Source organism: Atractosteus spatula, chromosome 1, assembly GCF_055471065.1.
Source record: "Atractosteus spatula isolate fAtrSpa1 chromosome 1, fAtrSpa1.hap1, whole genome shotgun sequence".
Taxonomy (NCBI): Eukaryota; Metazoa; Chordata; class Actinopteri; order Semionotiformes; family Lepisosteidae; genus Atractosteus; species Atractosteus spatula.
In genome coordinates this window covers 67620290-67637165 of record NC_142706.1, presented here as the reverse complement: position 1 = coordinate 67637165, position 16876 = coordinate 67620290, and the positions used below count along the sequence as shown (strand labels likewise).

The window sequence follows — 16876 nt, the reverse complement described above, 5'->3', positions numbered from 1 at the left end:
CCTTAGCCGTAAAAAACTAGTACTAAAATGTGTATAGAAAAAGTAATTATAACCTCTGCAAGTCACTTTGGTTAATAGGGTTAGCCCAGTTAATAACAGTAATTATTAACATGAGTTGTTTGTTCCTTGGCACAGCTTTGGTGAAAAGAACAATAATTTAGGCACACTTAGTCAAACAAAGCAGTTATGTACATCAAATGTAAACTTATACAAAACAAATAAAAAAATATTCTATATATTGATTAGTCTACCTCCCTGTTAGCAGTTTTGCACCCACACTACGCAGACTCCAATGTGAAAGCAGAAGCTGATTTTCTGAAATAGACCGGAGTGGTTTAGATCTTCCCTCAGGAGGCTGACAAATCCCCTAGTGGGACTATCACTTCAGCTTCAATTTCCTGGAGACTTCTGTTCTTAATGTGCCCAAATTTAAAACAGATCCCACATGGTATAGCAATCTACTTTGAAGATCTAACCTACACCACAACTCATCTGACATGGTAAATGTTTTATAAGATTCCTCAGTCCCCTAACATATGTGAATATAGAGAGGAAATCTTTCAGGTGTGTTAAGGGGGAATGGTAGTTAAAATAGGGGGTTACAAAAAAGGTGAATATGTGAAAACAACCTGGGTTAATCAATATTTCAATTTGTTAATCATACCCAACTTGTAAATCATTTTGCCAAGAATATACCTGAGTGTTTGGTATAATTAGAGGCACACATGTCATTTGTTCTCTGGTACAGCTTAGATGAAAAGAGTAATAATTCAGGCTCACTTGGTTAAACAACTTACAAGTTACACTATTTACAAATTGACCTGCAAGGCATCCAAGAGGCCTAAGTCCTGACCACCCAGAAAAACCCAGAATGCCACCAAGCATTCAACCTCTTAAAGAACGCCTACAACAGCCAAATTAAGAGATAAAGCTGTCTTCATCTAAACCAAACAGAATACGACCTATAGCTAGATCTCTCTGTAAACCCAGATGATAAAAAATGAACGGGAACCTATCTTCCTATTGGAAAAAATTACTCACTAATCAGAAGAGGCCAATTTTTTAACAGAGGCTATACAAGAAATCAGTTCCTAAAAAATAACATAATAGTAAGGTCTCTTAATGAGGTTCAAATACTTAGATCTGGTCTTTCTGGATGATCAGGAACAAGAAGCTCTCACTTGTCCCTTATCTTCTCTATCGCTTCTGCCTCTCTTTCCCTCCTTCTCTGCCTGTTTTATGCTATCTTCTTAGACTGTTGATGACAGCCTTAATGATTTATCCATAGTTAATTAACCAAGGTAAACTCCAGATTGCTTTGATCACTGAATCTCGCACCCCTGCTTCTCAGCAAACATCTCCTTGCTTTGAAACTCAGGAGAACAGGAAATGTTGACACGAGCCAGGTGTTACCTATTGTATCTAGATTCTTAAATGCACTTCCATAGTCACTTTCATTAGTTGTAACAATATGAAGCATGTTCTGAGGCTTCTCGAAAACCTGCCTAATTCACTCTGCATCATTAGGCTTTGCTGGATGCAACTGGAAAGAATTTTGAGAAGCTGATTTTCATACAGTCATCTGGAGGCACTACATAGTTTTTTTTAAAGTTTCAGTTGACATTTAACAACACATTTCTGACCCATCAATAAGCTCTTTTTGTCTAAGTATTTATAACCAAAACACTGCAGCATTATTTAAGAGGTATTTAATGCTAGGACTTAAGTTGCGTGACAATTAAAACTAAAAATCAGTAAAGGTTAAACTGAAGGAAGGAGTCTGGTTTTAAACTACCGATGGTAATACAATCATGTATTACTAGCAAATGAGATCCTAATGATTACCATTGTTTTTAGATCCGTGCTGACTGGGTAATAAAGGTCATGGTTACATAACATAAACTCCATCAGGATCCTAGCTTCTTTCCCAGGGTTTGGTCCAGAGGAATTTCTCCAGAGAAATAAAATCCACAACTTTAGGAAGGAATGAGTTCTTCTAAAAATAGATCTTTTATTTTAAGAGGAGCAGTTCTGCTTCCTTCTTCAAAACCCCCTCTAACCTCTCATGCATGTTTCCCCCCCAAACAGAAATCTGGCAAATAAAATGAAGATTTTATAGTGTCACAGCTGAATTTACTCTCTGGACTTTCAGGGCAGAAATTTGCCTTCCGAGGTCAGCAATTCCTCAATGAAAGCTGCATCATTCCTGACTCACTCTTCACTTTAATCATTTCTATATTTTATCAATGTTAAGGGCAAAATGAAAGAGATCCACACCTTGCAGGCAGACATTTTCTCTTCTGAAAATGTCTTTAGAAGACTTCAGGACACCTAAATGAGAAATATACCTAAATAATAATTCATCTTTGCATCCCACAGATAATAGCCTTCATAATAGAGAACGCCCCCGAGATTTATTCAGATTATTTTGTGAATAAATTATTTTGGAATGAACTCTCTAAAGCATGTATTGGACTGCCACTGCGATAAGCGATTTAAGGCAGTTTCTTAAAGTGGTCCTGATGTTCTCGGATGAACTGGCTCCTCTGCATGACCCAATCCAAACAATGTCTTGCTCAGACTTTAAACCTTGATGCATCACCGACGCAAGAAAACAGAGCTGAAGGATATGCCTTCAGAATGAGAATAGCTCACAGAAACACTTTTCCTCAAAAGTAAAATCTGAAACATTTCTTCATTTTTTTTTGCCAATGCCTTTCGCCAATCACTTTTCTCCAATAACACACAGTTTCAGATTCAGTTCAGTTTATTGTCATATGCACAAGTGCAATTAAATGCTTATTTGCATATATGCTCCAATACAAAGACGTTAAGGAAACACCAAAAACAAACATGGAACAGCAGCTGCAACCGCAAGTTAAATAACATACAACTTAAAAACAAATCAGTGTGAGCCTGTGGTAGGGGTAGAGTTCAGTAATCTCACAACTTGTGGGTTAGAGCACAAAGGATGACCAACAGAATTGTTCTGATAAGCATAAGCATGTGCATTTGCTTGCTTTGCATAATTTGGATGATTAAAATTGGTCAAATCCAGTTCTTGAACTGTTCCGGTTTTGTATTTGATCGTGCAATATTTTCAAATGTTGCTGACCCGATTCTGTTTCTCAAAGAAAGAAGAATACTACAAAACAAGGCTACTTTGTTCCACCTTCAAATCTGTACTACAGATTGATTTTTAAACTGTCAAAAAACAGTTGGCAAAATATATTAATACAGTAGCACACCCTAAAATTACTCCAACTAAAATTTACACCATCCCCAAGTTTGTTACTGAAAATAAAAATGTTACTGAACTCAGAAAAACCTAGCCTCCTTCACAGAGAGAACAACTTAACTATGGATGAGATTTTTCTTAAAAATGCAGTGGTAGAGGATTGAAAAATGTTTGTGCTTTATAAGCTGCACATCACAGCAAGCCAATCAACTCTTATTTGAATTCCTTCTGTAGAAGTACAGTCTCCTGTTTGATCTACTGCATTGTGCCTCATTAACAAACATAGAACTGTAAGCAGAGTTACTCTTGGTGTGACTGAAAGGGTTGCAGATTTTTACAAATATGGCATCGCCAATTTCTTTTATAGAAATGCCAAATTTGAAATCGGCAATATATTAATATTATGCATTCATTTAAAATCTGCTCTGTAAGAGACATCTAAGATCTTTCCACGCACATCCTGTTCGACAATGTCCAGAGCTAATCGAGCAGTAACTGGAAGATGCAGCTCTCGCTAACAATACTGTGAGATAACAGGCACCAGGGAACTCTCAGCTGCAAAAGTCAGTAACCGATACAGCCCAGGTATCAATCAATGACTCAGTCTGGGCTACCGGGCTGTCTGAACGCCTTCCAAGAGTCTTTGCTGGCTGAGTCACATGGATGCCTGAAACATTTACAAAATAATGCATATCAGGCACACAATATTGAACTCACTTTTAATTAAACCTTCAGCCTGTTCACTTATCTGTGGGTTGATAGAGTGCAGACTCTTGTCAGTGGCCTGTTGCTTGCTGAGGCTTTTAACTTCATCTCTGTGGAAAACTACAATAATTTGTCATCTTGAACTGGCAAACAGGTCACAGATTCAATGAATCCAAGACCTTAGTACATGAAAGAATAGCTATTTTTGGAAACACAGTCTTTCAATTAAGTAGGTGATTTACTTATTTATTCATAGAAGCACACAAAAGTGCTTTTGGCAAACTGGACAGTTTCTTTCTGTCTAGAGGACAATAATTTCAATATGCCAGAGCTCTGAATAGATGCATTAAAATTCATCTATTGAGCAAGCGAATGAATATTTGAAAAGCACAGCAGATATATAACTAAAGTATTTAGAACACTTGAGAATACAGAACATCAAAGACTCCTCACAATGGCAATATGTTCACGTTTTCAGAAAAATGCCGCTCTGTTTTGTAACAGGTGTACTGTCATTTTATTGAACAGATATGACATATGGAAGTTCATCATGCTGATCTGATGTTGGCTTTGGATCAAATAGGAGATTCAGTGTCTTAGTTCCCTCAGCCATTATTCATCCTTCTAATAATCAATAGAGCTCAGGTCTGGTTCTGTGCAACACAAATGCCTGATTCATCATTTAAAAGACCTTGGCTCCACTACTGTCTAGTCTGCCTGAGATCTTGCTCCAGCGTCTTGCTGATGGAAGGAAGATATTTTACTCATGACAAGCAGAACATACCTGTTCCTTTCTGGCTTTTCTTTTTATCAACACATTTCATTGAGAGGATGGTTAAACCACCTCTTTACCTGTATCTGATCCACTCATACTATAAAGCAATTTAGTACTTCTGCAACTTTCAAAAGCACTGGTGCATCAGGGTTAGTCTGTATTTTTCTAACAAAATGTGCATAAAGTGTGCAATTAGTTGGGGCTTTTTTAGGTTCAGCATAAGATGGCTTGACCTACAGCTTTTAAAAACAAAAAAAAGTCATCCTGTATTCTTGTGAAATTTAGCGATCACTTTTTACATCGGGCATAGAACAGTTTTTCTCCACAGTATTTCACCCACATTATTTGGATCCACAGTCTTCAGTAGTGATACAGTATGTCAAAATTAAGCATACTCCCCATATGTCAAGTCACAGTCATGAGTATTTTATAGTATTGTATGAGTATGCATAGTACGGTATACAATGAGTACTGTATAGTATGATTACATTGTGTTTTACATTTGTCTTTGATCAGGATACCCAGGATTTGTCAGGGGTCAAATAAACAAGTAAAATCTAACCATTGATAAAGAAGCTCATTCTAATTTCTACCATTAGCAATAATTAATCCTAAATGACATATGACTGGCAATGACACAATGTTTAAGAGGATTCATTTATTTGTCTGTCTAGTAAGCCATAATATGTGCACTAGCCTACATTATTGCATCTAATTCTGTAAGAATCACACATTGTCAAAGAAGAATTAACTCAACACTGGACTTTTTGTACAGCGTAGGGATTTTTAGGGAATATAATAACTAATTTTACCAGAAGATATTAAAGCCATGAGACGAAAAATATTGGTATGCATAGTATACTATTTCAACATAAATATATAAACACCGTATACGTATATACAGACATTTATATGCTGTAGGGTACCTCATCACTGTTGCATTGCTTCATAGAAAAATAAGAAGGAGAAAGATGAAGCAAGAATAAATTGATTAAGTACTGTTTCCAGAGAGATTAGGAAGCACTGTAGAAGTATTCTCATAATACTGGCTTTTATCATTTTTAGTGGGCTTTCTGAACACAGCAGGGAGAAAACCTTGATATGGAAATCCTGCCAATATTAATGATGGCACACTAAGATTTCTATGGTCATATCCAAACAGAAGAATAACAAAAAGATATTGAACTAGCAAGATTAAAAAGTCTAAGGGAGCTATGCTGTAAATCCATCAGTTATCAGCTGTTACCAACAGTAAAATCCCTAACATACTGTAACTGGCAGGCTGTGCTCATGAAACACGGGCACTTTACTGAAGTTTTGTGTAAAGTCGAGTCAAACACCATTTTCTGAAAATATAGCGTCATTTGCTTAAAATGAAATTGAGTGCCTCTGTAATGCTTATTATTTATTATTTAATTTTGGTGATGAAGTGCTGTACTCACCTGAGGAAGGATCTACTGTTTAAAAATTTTACTCTTTCCAGTTTCCCCACATGGGATTAACCCATTTTTGTGCCTTCGCGATAAGAATACGGAATAACATTTTCCCCGAAGAACACTGTAAGATTCTATAGAATGTTACAAGGTGCACTTTAAAATGGATATGAAGGCACTCAAAACACAAACTCAGCTCCCCAAACCCTGCCAGCAGTTTTCAATCATGAAAAAATATAAATACAGTAGCTTTTTATATAGTCTATGTACAGTAGCTTTAAAAATGAAAATAAATTACAAATGGCAATTTGGAAATACCATCACCCATCATAAAAATCACCAATATACTATATTTATTACAATTTCACACCTGGTTCCAACAGGATTTATAGTTGAATATGGATATTTCAACCGTTTCTCTTTCAGAAGGAAAGTCGCCGCCTGGTCACTAATGGAGATGACCAAGATTTCCTCTAATACGTTCACACACAGCGAAACATACCATTCTGTGGAAATAGTGAGAAATAGTCAGTGAAGGACTGGAAAACTGCTATATTCCAGAATCTCCTCCAGCTTGTGATGGTGCACAGTACACCAGATGTAAAACAATTTGAGGATTAAACACAAGTAAAGAGATCGCACTCCACAAATACTAGAAGGTGGAAATTGGAACAATAAAATTAATTCGTTTGACTGCAGGATTGTTAGGTCATATGTGACTCTACCAAAACCTCCAAGTTAAAATACAGTAGGTCCCAATTCACAAGAATTTATTGGACAGAGATCTTACATAGCCTAAGTGACTTAAATTATAGCACTGTATTTAACATCTGCATACTGAAGATATCCCTACTCCATAAAGATTAAATGGATAGAAAAATAAAACTGTATATGTACAACAGCTCTTAACTTATGCAATATTTTTCTTATATCTGATGTACATGAGGAGTAGATTTCTAAAACAAATCTCAAGATCTTTAAAACAAAACGCCAATTACATATACAGTACGTGATGCTTCGCTTTAATCTTCCACAGTTCTCTGAACATCTTTTGTGTGAATTAAGTTTTTTATAAGTCCTATTTTCACATCTTTAAAATAATGTCCAATCTAATTTCTTTGTGCACTGTTTCAAACTAATCCTTTGAGACAAAGTAAATCATTTTACAGACTAAACAAAAAGATTATAATTACTCATTCTATAAGGAGGCAGAGGTGATATGTATGTGCTAAATCAGTGATGAATATTGATGTGTTAGCCCCCTTGTTCCCTGTTGAGACCCATATCACTGAGGCTGCACAAAACTCAGTAATGCAGCCCTGTTTCTGGAGAACTCAAAACCATTCAAGTCTTATACTCTTTCATGCTGGATCACCTGTTTCTGAACATCCTACCAGAAACCAGAAAGTTTTCAATGAATTAAGCAGGCAAAGGGCTACATTAAAGGAACTAGTCCTTAATGGCTGATTTTCTGTTGAAAATGATGTCTAAATGACTTAAGATGCAAGTAGCTTGTTAAATGATCACAAAGCATTCAAAGACTTCAGAGTGAGATTGAACTGGTAACCTGCTGGACTAGGGCTCTCCAGGAGGAGGGTTAGAAAAGTCTTCTCTAATGCCTTGTGGGTTATCTGGCAGACGAGGAAGTCTTTCAAATTGATCATGTCTCTTCTAATAGAGGGATACCAGACGGATTATTTTAAGCTACGTTTTTTTCTTTCTGCATGCTGTTTGTTGTCCCATTTAATCAGAGCTACTGCAGAAGCAACTGAGGCCTCAGGAGTACAAAAATCCAGGGCTGCTCAACAATGTAGAGTATGAGGTGGGAGTGAATCAGTGTAAATTCTAAAACACTAAATCAGACTCTCAGTACAGAGAAACAGTGGATTTGCTTTAAACCATCAAACTCGCACTGGATCACAAAATATCTAATGCATGATCAATTATTAATAATTTTCCATTCCATCTTTGATTTAAGGCAACAGGCAAAGACAAAAAAAACATCTTACATAGAACAATGATCTATTTCTTGGTCTGTATTAATCAAAAGGAAAAGAAGCAGTTGACTTAAGCCTCATCCCTGCATGTTAATTCCTAAACATATTTTACAGGTGTTACTATATTCTATAGACAAACATTATTGTTTTCCACAGCAATGTGCAGCTCTGACTGGAAAACAAAAACACCGCAACATATGGCACTTGAGATTACAGGATTACCCAATTAAGCAGGTGACTCAGAAAGCCACACCTAATCTCAAGATTTTCTAATTGATTATGAGAACCAAAATGGCACAGACTTAAAGCCAATCTTATTGTACGTCTCTCACCTCCCACACAACCTTAAATTCCCCTCCCTTGTTTAAAAACAACAAACCCAAAACGTACACATGCAAAAAATAAAAACTTCGTTAGTAGTTTCCTGAATCCAACTTCTGCATTCCGTCACTGAATCCAACAACCACAGAATGAATAGCAGTCATAACAGAAAAAGTGTTTAGTTAGCATTTAAATGGGCTTTCTTAATTCCCGCCATCTGCCAGGCATAATAATGAAATGGTTTCAAAAATTTTTCCACAAGAGCCAAACACTATACACTTTACAAGCAGAATAATAGATTATGAGCTAATTGCCTTCGTTCTTCAATATTTTAGATTGATTCACACTGTACCATTTGCTTTTTAAAACTTGGATCCATTTGGCAATACGGATGCAGTTTTATAATAGGATTTTAAAATTAACATTGGTTCTTACCTAATAATGCGCAAGATGGGTAATGCTGAAATCAATAGAGAAATTAAATGCTTCTCTATTTGTGCCACAACCACAGTCTGAAATTTTGAATATTTACCATTTTCTGTGAATTCTAATTAAACACTCCCTTATTCTTTCTGGCCAGCACAAAGGCAGAAATGAGCTCTGCTTCTGTAACTCACGAGTCCACTTACCTGCAGATATTTAGCAAAAATGTACAGATCACAGCAGAAATAAGACTAATGAATGAAAATGAACAAATCTTACCTTGAGGGAATGGATTGGGCTGCACCACATAAAGAAAGGCATGGACCATATGATAAAGAATTCCTATAGCTCCAGGTTCATAATATGCATGGGTATCGTAAACTCCAGAGGGAACAAACCCAAAATCCAAAGTTCCCGGTTGCGATATTTGCTTGGAACCTTGGGATTCAGACACAGTACAGCCCCAGAACATGAGAAGCAGCAGACCCACTTTTCCAATCATGACTGTCTGTATGCAGGCAAAAAAGGAGAGAAAGGGGGGGGAAAAAGGAAAAGAAGAGTATTTTTTCAGGCTGAAAAAAAAACCTTGCTGATCTGTATGTTTTTTTTTCTCAGAAAACAGCTCTGAAAAACAGACAGGGCTGCATGTAAACTTTAAGTCCTTGACTCCTGGGATGAATTCATTGTAAACATCTCTCCCAGGTTAGGTGCTTGTAGGCTTGAGATACAGATGCTATTCCTCTTCAGCTCTTGGCTTGACGGTCCCAGAGTGCTTATCTGTGAGTGCTGAGAGGATGTGTGCTGGCGAGTGTGCGTGCGTGCGCGCGTATGTGTGTGTGTGTGCTCGTGCTCTCTTCAGCTCTAGATGACAAGCGAACTGCTGTAGAAGCTGGGAACAGAACAGAGCCAATGCACCATCTTCAGCAGCGACAGGAAGCAGCTGCTCCAGTGAGAAGCACTCCTCCTGCTGGAAAGATCGGAGATAGGAAGCAGGAAGCCTGAAACACACCAAGGCAAAGAACTTATTAGGTTTTAAATAGCACTTCAAGTGTCCGTGTGCGCTAGGAGAATGTTGGCGTATACAAAAGAAATGACAAATTATGTACTTCTTAAATGCAGTTTAAGAAGAGTGCACACACTTTCTGTGCTTTAAGAAATTAACTTTGAAAGTACACTGGATATTTAAGTAGCAAGTAGCTTCAGATTTATGTTTAATTTCAATAGGGCAAAACAATATAATAATATAATATAATGTGTAACAAAATTTCAATACCTGGACAGGATAGCTAGAATTTCTACAGCTCCCCTCAGTCTAGTTAAATCCATGGCATCACTACCATGCAGTAATTATTGCTCTAGTAATGTTATTTTACAGGGACATTAAACTTTTAAACTATTTCACTTCTATGTCAAACATAAGAATAAATAAAAATCAGTGTGGTGTGTCCCCTGACCGTCCAGGACCAGCCGGTGAGGAGCTGGGGGATGTTATAACAGTGACCAGTTGACTCAGGTGTCCCTGCAGGACTAGGAGTGGGGACCCCAGCTCTGTGCACAAGTACAGCCCCTAAACCATATACTGAAGATGTTAGAATCTTGGAAAACACACATTTATATTGGAACAATATTTTAGATTTCAAGCTGGTTTGATATTTTGATGTTTTTAAGTTTGACTCCATTATGATTTTATGACTGTAAAAAGCTTGATGGACTAATAGGGTAAAAGGGTGTCTGTTATTGCCAAATACTGCACAATGAAAATTGTGCCTGTGCTTTTAGAATAATTTATATTTATGGTAAAAATACATTGTATCATGTTCGTTAAACCACACCCATCATAATCAATTGACCTATAACTACAGGGCACCAATGATATTCCTGAATTTTAAACCTATGTAGTATTCATTTTTAGCTTTTCTGCATTTTACAGAGCTTTTACTCTGCTGTTTTGCATTTTACAGACAGAACTTTTAAAAGTTCTACTTTTTGCAAATTTTGTCTGTTAAATCCAAAGTCCACTTAAACTGTTGTTTACTGTACTTTAGATGCTACACCATATAAAATAAACAATTGTAAGTAAACAAAAAGGCAATTTTTAGACGTTAAGAACATTTAAGAGACTCAGAACTTCACAGTGCCACGGACCTGAATCTAGGTTATAAAACAGAAGCTTAACCCTTATGCAAACGTGAAAAGTTCTCTTGGTACAAAGAGATCCCTAACACTGGTACTTTGAAATGTAAAAAGTAAAAAGTTCAACCAAGATATTAAACAAGATTTCCGAACTAAAAGCAATAATCAAAAACCAGTGCTGTACATTAGACTGAGAGCTGCACAGTGTGACAACATATGGGTGAAATTGTGGAGGGGGGTCTGTTATGGGCTTTTGTTTTTGTCCTATATTCTGGGCTCGAGTTGCATTTTTTGACTCTTTTGCTGATGGATGAAGTTAATTTGGCTGGACCAGAGCACTAATTGACCCTGTTAAGCCCTGTAAGGCCTCAATTTAAACCATAAAAGGGTGGGGCGGGGAAGGTTGTCAGCGTTTGGACACCAAAGAGTCCTGGTGAGTTTTCCCTGGACCTAGTAGTTGTTGATTAATGGGAAAGTGACATAGAATTTGTTATAAGTCAGGAGTCTCAAGACCACAGCATTAGGTGAAGTATTCACCTTTGCTTAAATGGAACTAAGCTGAAACAACAATAATAATAATAATAATAATAATAATTGCCACTCAAAGCGCTTTACAGGTAATGGGGACTCTCCCCCACCACCACCAATGTGCAGCCCCACCTGGATAGGAACAATATGGATTTTTTTTTAAAAAGCTGGCACTTGACGACAACAGCTAACACCCTTCTATAGCTGTAAAACAAGCTTTAAAAAGCCCGGCTATGGTGACCAGCCTCCCAGAAGCGTCACAGAAGTGTCAACAATCCTCCCAGGTCAATCCTGCTGAGTCACAGGGATGGATGGTGCACTGCAGAAGAAGGATAGCAGTGCCAAGCTAAACCCTGGAATGGCCCTGATAAGCATAGTGCCCCCTAGCTGTCAGACGCCTGGGACGTGACAGGGGTTGAGCCATGTGGAAAGCACAAGACCATGACTGAACAACGCCCGCCGCTCTCCAGCAGCACTTGGATGGGTTGATGAAATTCTGGTCAACATTGATGGAGGGGCATCATCTGCTACAAACACACACCAGGGGCGAGTCAGCAATGCTTGGACAATGTGAACTGCTGACTGAAGGGAGTGTGGAGGTAGTTAAACACTTAAAACAGAGTATAAAATGAATTCATCATCATCCATGAAGTACAGTATTACCGACCATCAAGGTGCTATGATGTCATTTCTGCCCGACATAAAACTAACCAAAGTCTAATAGAAACAAGTAATATCACTTTATTAACCCTTTACAATTTCTTGCATTAGGAATTTGTCTTTTCGCATACCCCAGCTTGCTCTCCATGAGACACACAGACAGAGAGAGAGAAGCTTGGGGTCAGAGCGCAGGGTCAGCCATTGTATGGTACCCCTGGAGCAGCTGGGGTTAAGGGCCTTGCTCAGGGGCCCAACGGAGTAGGATTCCTCTGCCGGCTGCAGGATTTGAACCGGCAACCTTCCAGCCACAGGCGCAGATCCTTAGCCACAGAGCCACCACTTGTTCCATCGGGATTTATCATTACACTGTGCTGCATGGAAGAAAACTTTAAAATGTAATGCCAGAAATTATATTCATTTATGCAAGATGGATACAGTACAAAACCATTTCAGTGCTATGGCAGAAAATCAGATTGTGTCCCTGTTGATAACAAGGAAAGGGAAAAATCAGCAGCTTCTCAGATTTCTCTGCTTAACCTTTTAGCACATGAAAATGAAACTAAACACGGCAGGAAAATAAAAAGCTTCATAGATATTTTGCCAATTTCTAGTTCATCTGTCAAATGCATGTTTCCCCTACTGTACTAGATTGTATTTCAGCAGTCTCCAGGAACTTGCTCTTCACTGCAGGTTTCCTGTGATGAAATGAACTGAGCGTAGCCGACAATACTTATGCCTACTGCCACACAACTGCATTGTTAACTGAACTTAGCTTATGTGTGGGAACTTCAGGTGGGCAGGGAATTTATACTAACATGCAATATTAGAAAAACTGGGAATTGAACCAAGCCACACATGCAGGAATGCGATTTAATAAGTATGACGACTGATCAATGTGCAGCATGATGGCACAGTGGTCACCCATGAAACGGGTTTCCTCCCACAGCCTTAAGACATTCTGGTAGGTGAATCGGCTTCTAGGAAAACTGATCCTGGTGTGAGTGTGTCTGCCCTGCAATGGACTAGCGTCCCGTCCAGGACGTACCCCACCTCCCACGTATTGTAAGCTGGGATTGGCTCCGATTCCCCCTTCTCCCTGCGCTGGATAAAGTGGTTGGAAAATGGACAATTACCTCACCCCATAAAGGCTTATGGCCCTGTTGCTAAGGATCCGCACCTGTGGCTGGAAGGTTAGCGGTTCAAATCCCGTGGCCGGCAGAGGAATCCTGTCTGTGTGTCTCATGGAGAGCAAGTTGGGGTGTGTAAAAAGACAAATTCCTAATACAAGAAACTGTATATGGCCAATAAAGTGAACTTATCTCTTATCTTATGAAACCCTAACTTAATGGGGTAACACTATGAAATGCTTCATACCTATTAAAAATATTGAAAATGTCGTACTTATGCTTTCCTCTCCATTCCTGAACTCACTATATTCTCTGCAATATTCTTTGTTTAGTCTTACGTAATGGGTACAGTAAGAACTCTACAGTCTCATTGCAACTAGGGGTGGGCTGTATAACCAGTATAGACCAGTAGAAATATGTGCAACGATATGGATTTGGCTATACCGTTTATACCGGCAGAGAATAGATTTTGATGTTTACACAGATTGCACCGCCAGGATTGTCGCAAAACGAGGTCTGGAAATTTTTACTATTGACCCTATATAGTTTAAAATTCTGCTGTATTTTAGCTCCAATTATATAATTCTGAAAATGTTCATCTTGCCGATATTTGGAAATCTGATAGGTTCAGAATTATTGATCTTCAGTGGTTCAGACGTCCGGTTTATGACGCATCTGAGGTCATTGCGGCCAATAAAAACACAGGGGCATCTCTTCCCTTTTCCGTGAAAACAAATGCACGTGTTCGGTGTGCCCGTCTGCAAACACAAATACGCGGAGAAATGGAGAAAGGCATCATTAGTGAGACGGGAACAAGCAACGAAATTGGTGAAAAGAAGGGTGCTTCATCGGTTGTTTGGAAAAAGACAGACCACGAGCAGAAAACGGTTATCTGCAAACTATGTCGGGCGACGATTTTAGCCAGAGGCGGTAATACAAGCAACCTCTTCTATCACCTATAGACGAAACATGTACGTAAATATGAGGAAAGTACAAGAATGTGCTCCGAATCAAGCAGTTCTAGTGTCGGTGTGAAAAGAAAAGCCACACACAGACATTGCTGCCTGAGTCATTAACTAGTCGTTGCCCTTATGACAAGAAAAGCCAGCGGTGGAAGGACATTACACACTACTGCAGTTCAATGTGAAATTTCAAAAATACTAAAGGAACAACAGTAGCTAACAGTTAAACATAACCTAATAGTTAAATCCAGGCAATAAAAACTTACTATCCAAGTCTTGTACGCCTGTTAAAGCATGTTCTATTGAAATTATGAGAAAATTCTATATTGTGATAATGTTACCGTCCCAAATTAAAATTATACCGTGATACACATTTTAGGCCATATCGCCCAGCCCTAATTACAACTCTCATTTATGCCCAGTACAACAAGCTCTGCATCGTGGGCGCTGAAGAGACTGTGAGGAGGTGTTGAGGTGAGGCAAACCAGCCGATCTGACAAATCTCCCCTTCTCCCCCTTTCAGTCTCAAGGCATCTTTCAGACAGAGATGCCGGATATAAAACAGGAAAATATGAAAATCTGGGAAAATAAAATCAGATAAAACACCCATAGCTACACAAAATGGATTAAATAATGACAGAATACTTACACGAATGACCTCTTAAATGTAGGCGTTTTTTCTGTTTCACAAACCCTTCAATGCTTCCAGAAACCTAGGAATATGTCATTCACATGTGTATGCAATGTGTTATGACTAATCAGAAGTAAGCAGTTTAACATTTAGCTTTTGAGGAGTTTCAAACTCCTGAAAGTTTCAAACTCCTCAAAGGTTGCTTTGAACTTGACATGGAGTAGCATAGCCAAATGCACATGGCAGCAAAGCTCAACCAGCCCCAAGGATTTACATTATTAAAGTGGGAATTATTCAGGTACAAGACATTACCCTAGTTTAGTACATAGACTGCTGTTTTTTATGCACTTTGGATAGAATAAAAACAATTTTCAAACTAAATCAGTATTCTACTTCTACCTGTTGGATTCTTTCATCATGGCAATTTGCAACAGTCTTCATGTCCATGAATAAATTATGAAACTGTTCATGCAAAGCATCAGAGGATAAAAATAATCCCTCATAAATTTAATGCCAAGATTAATTAGTTTGGCACATTACTATACACAGATCTCTCCCCTATACATTTCTAGAGGCATATCCAAAAGTGTTTTGCACTTATCCAATAGAAGATTTAAAAAAAAAAACTGTGCTTAGGAATGGTTACAAACAAATGGAAGCCATGCAGTCTAGATGACCTCTTTGGTAGTTAGGGGCCTACTGATCATAAGGATCCCATCTTAAGAAAGCCAGAGGGGCACTTGTGTTTAAAGGCTTAAAAAAGCCTTATAGATGAGAAGCAGGTAACCCTACGGAACACGTCAAGTGCAAAAACCCAGTGTGACAAATGGAAATTAAAAGTGAGCTCTTTTATCCCTCTCTCTCTTTCCTAGCATTAATCCTGCATCAGCAGGGTCCCCTTGTCGGCACACCAGTCTCCATTTGGTGGTTTGAACCAAATCTTTGAGCTGATGTTGCCATTAACTGCGACCGAGAAATACTCCAACCGGTGTGTCGCTCCGCCTGCCGTCGGAGTGGGAGGTGGGGGGGAGGAGAACAAAGTAATGTAGCCAATTCATAGAGGGGGATTATTAGGAGGCATGGGAAATTTGGCCAGGACGCCAGGGTTACACCCCTACTCTTTTCGAGAAACACCCTGGGATTTTTAATGACCACAGAGAGTCAGGACCTCGGTTTTACGTCTCATCCAAAGGATGGCGCCTATTTACAGTATAGTGTCCACCTCACTATACTGGGCCATTAGGACCCACATGGACCGCAGGGTGAGCGCCCCCTGCTGGCCCCACTAACACCTCTTCCAGCAGCAACCTTAGTTTTTCCCAGGAGGTCTCCCATCCAGGTACTGACCAGGCTCACACCTGCTTAGCTTCAGTGGGCTGCCAGTTGTGAGTTGCAGGGCGATATGGATGCTGGCTATAAAAGTGAGCTCTTTTATATTTTATATTATTCAAAGAATCTTTAACCAAAGAGTTCTGGAAATCTGGAAACACTGCATGCACTTTCGCACTTGCAACATGTCAGAATAATGGGGCATTTATATTCCTTGTGGTGCCAGAAAGTCTGGAAGAACCGTGAACCTCTCTCTCAATGAGAGAAGACTTGCACAGACACAAACACCATGTTTTACCATTCTGCTGAGATAAAAACGAAAAAAATCACATGGCTATACTTAAAATATAACTTACCGCATTAAACCACAATCCAACAAGGGATAGCCAAGCAAATGCCCATGGATATCACTTGTTTGGTCTTAAATATGTAATTAGTAATAAAACCGATTAAACAGTCAGAATTCTGATTGCAACAAGCATTAGTGAAAGGATTTCGGATTTAGAAAACAGATTATTCTGATCCATCCACATCGATTGAGGGTCCAGGTTTGGAAAACCAAATGAATACAAGCCCCCCCCCATTGCTGGTATACTGTAGCAAATCAGAATTCT

At 38.7% G+C, this 16876-nt stretch overlaps 1 protein-coding gene across 5 annotated transcripts in view; it reads right to left on the bottom strand.

Moving 5' to 3' along the window:
- Window positions 1–16876, bottom strand: part of prom1a (prominin 1a) — a 102178-nt gene that overhangs the window by 71271 nt on the left and 14031 nt on the right. For all 5 annotated transcript variants that reach the window (XM_088917979.1, XM_088917981.1, XM_088917982.1 and 2 more), the window contains exon 2: window positions 9172–9890. In XM_088917979.1, the coding sequence (XP_088774105.1) occupies window positions 9172–9394 (223 nt within the window). In that variant the 5' untranslated portion in view covers window positions 9395–9890. The remainder of the gene's footprint in view (window positions 1–9171; window positions 9891–16876) is intronic.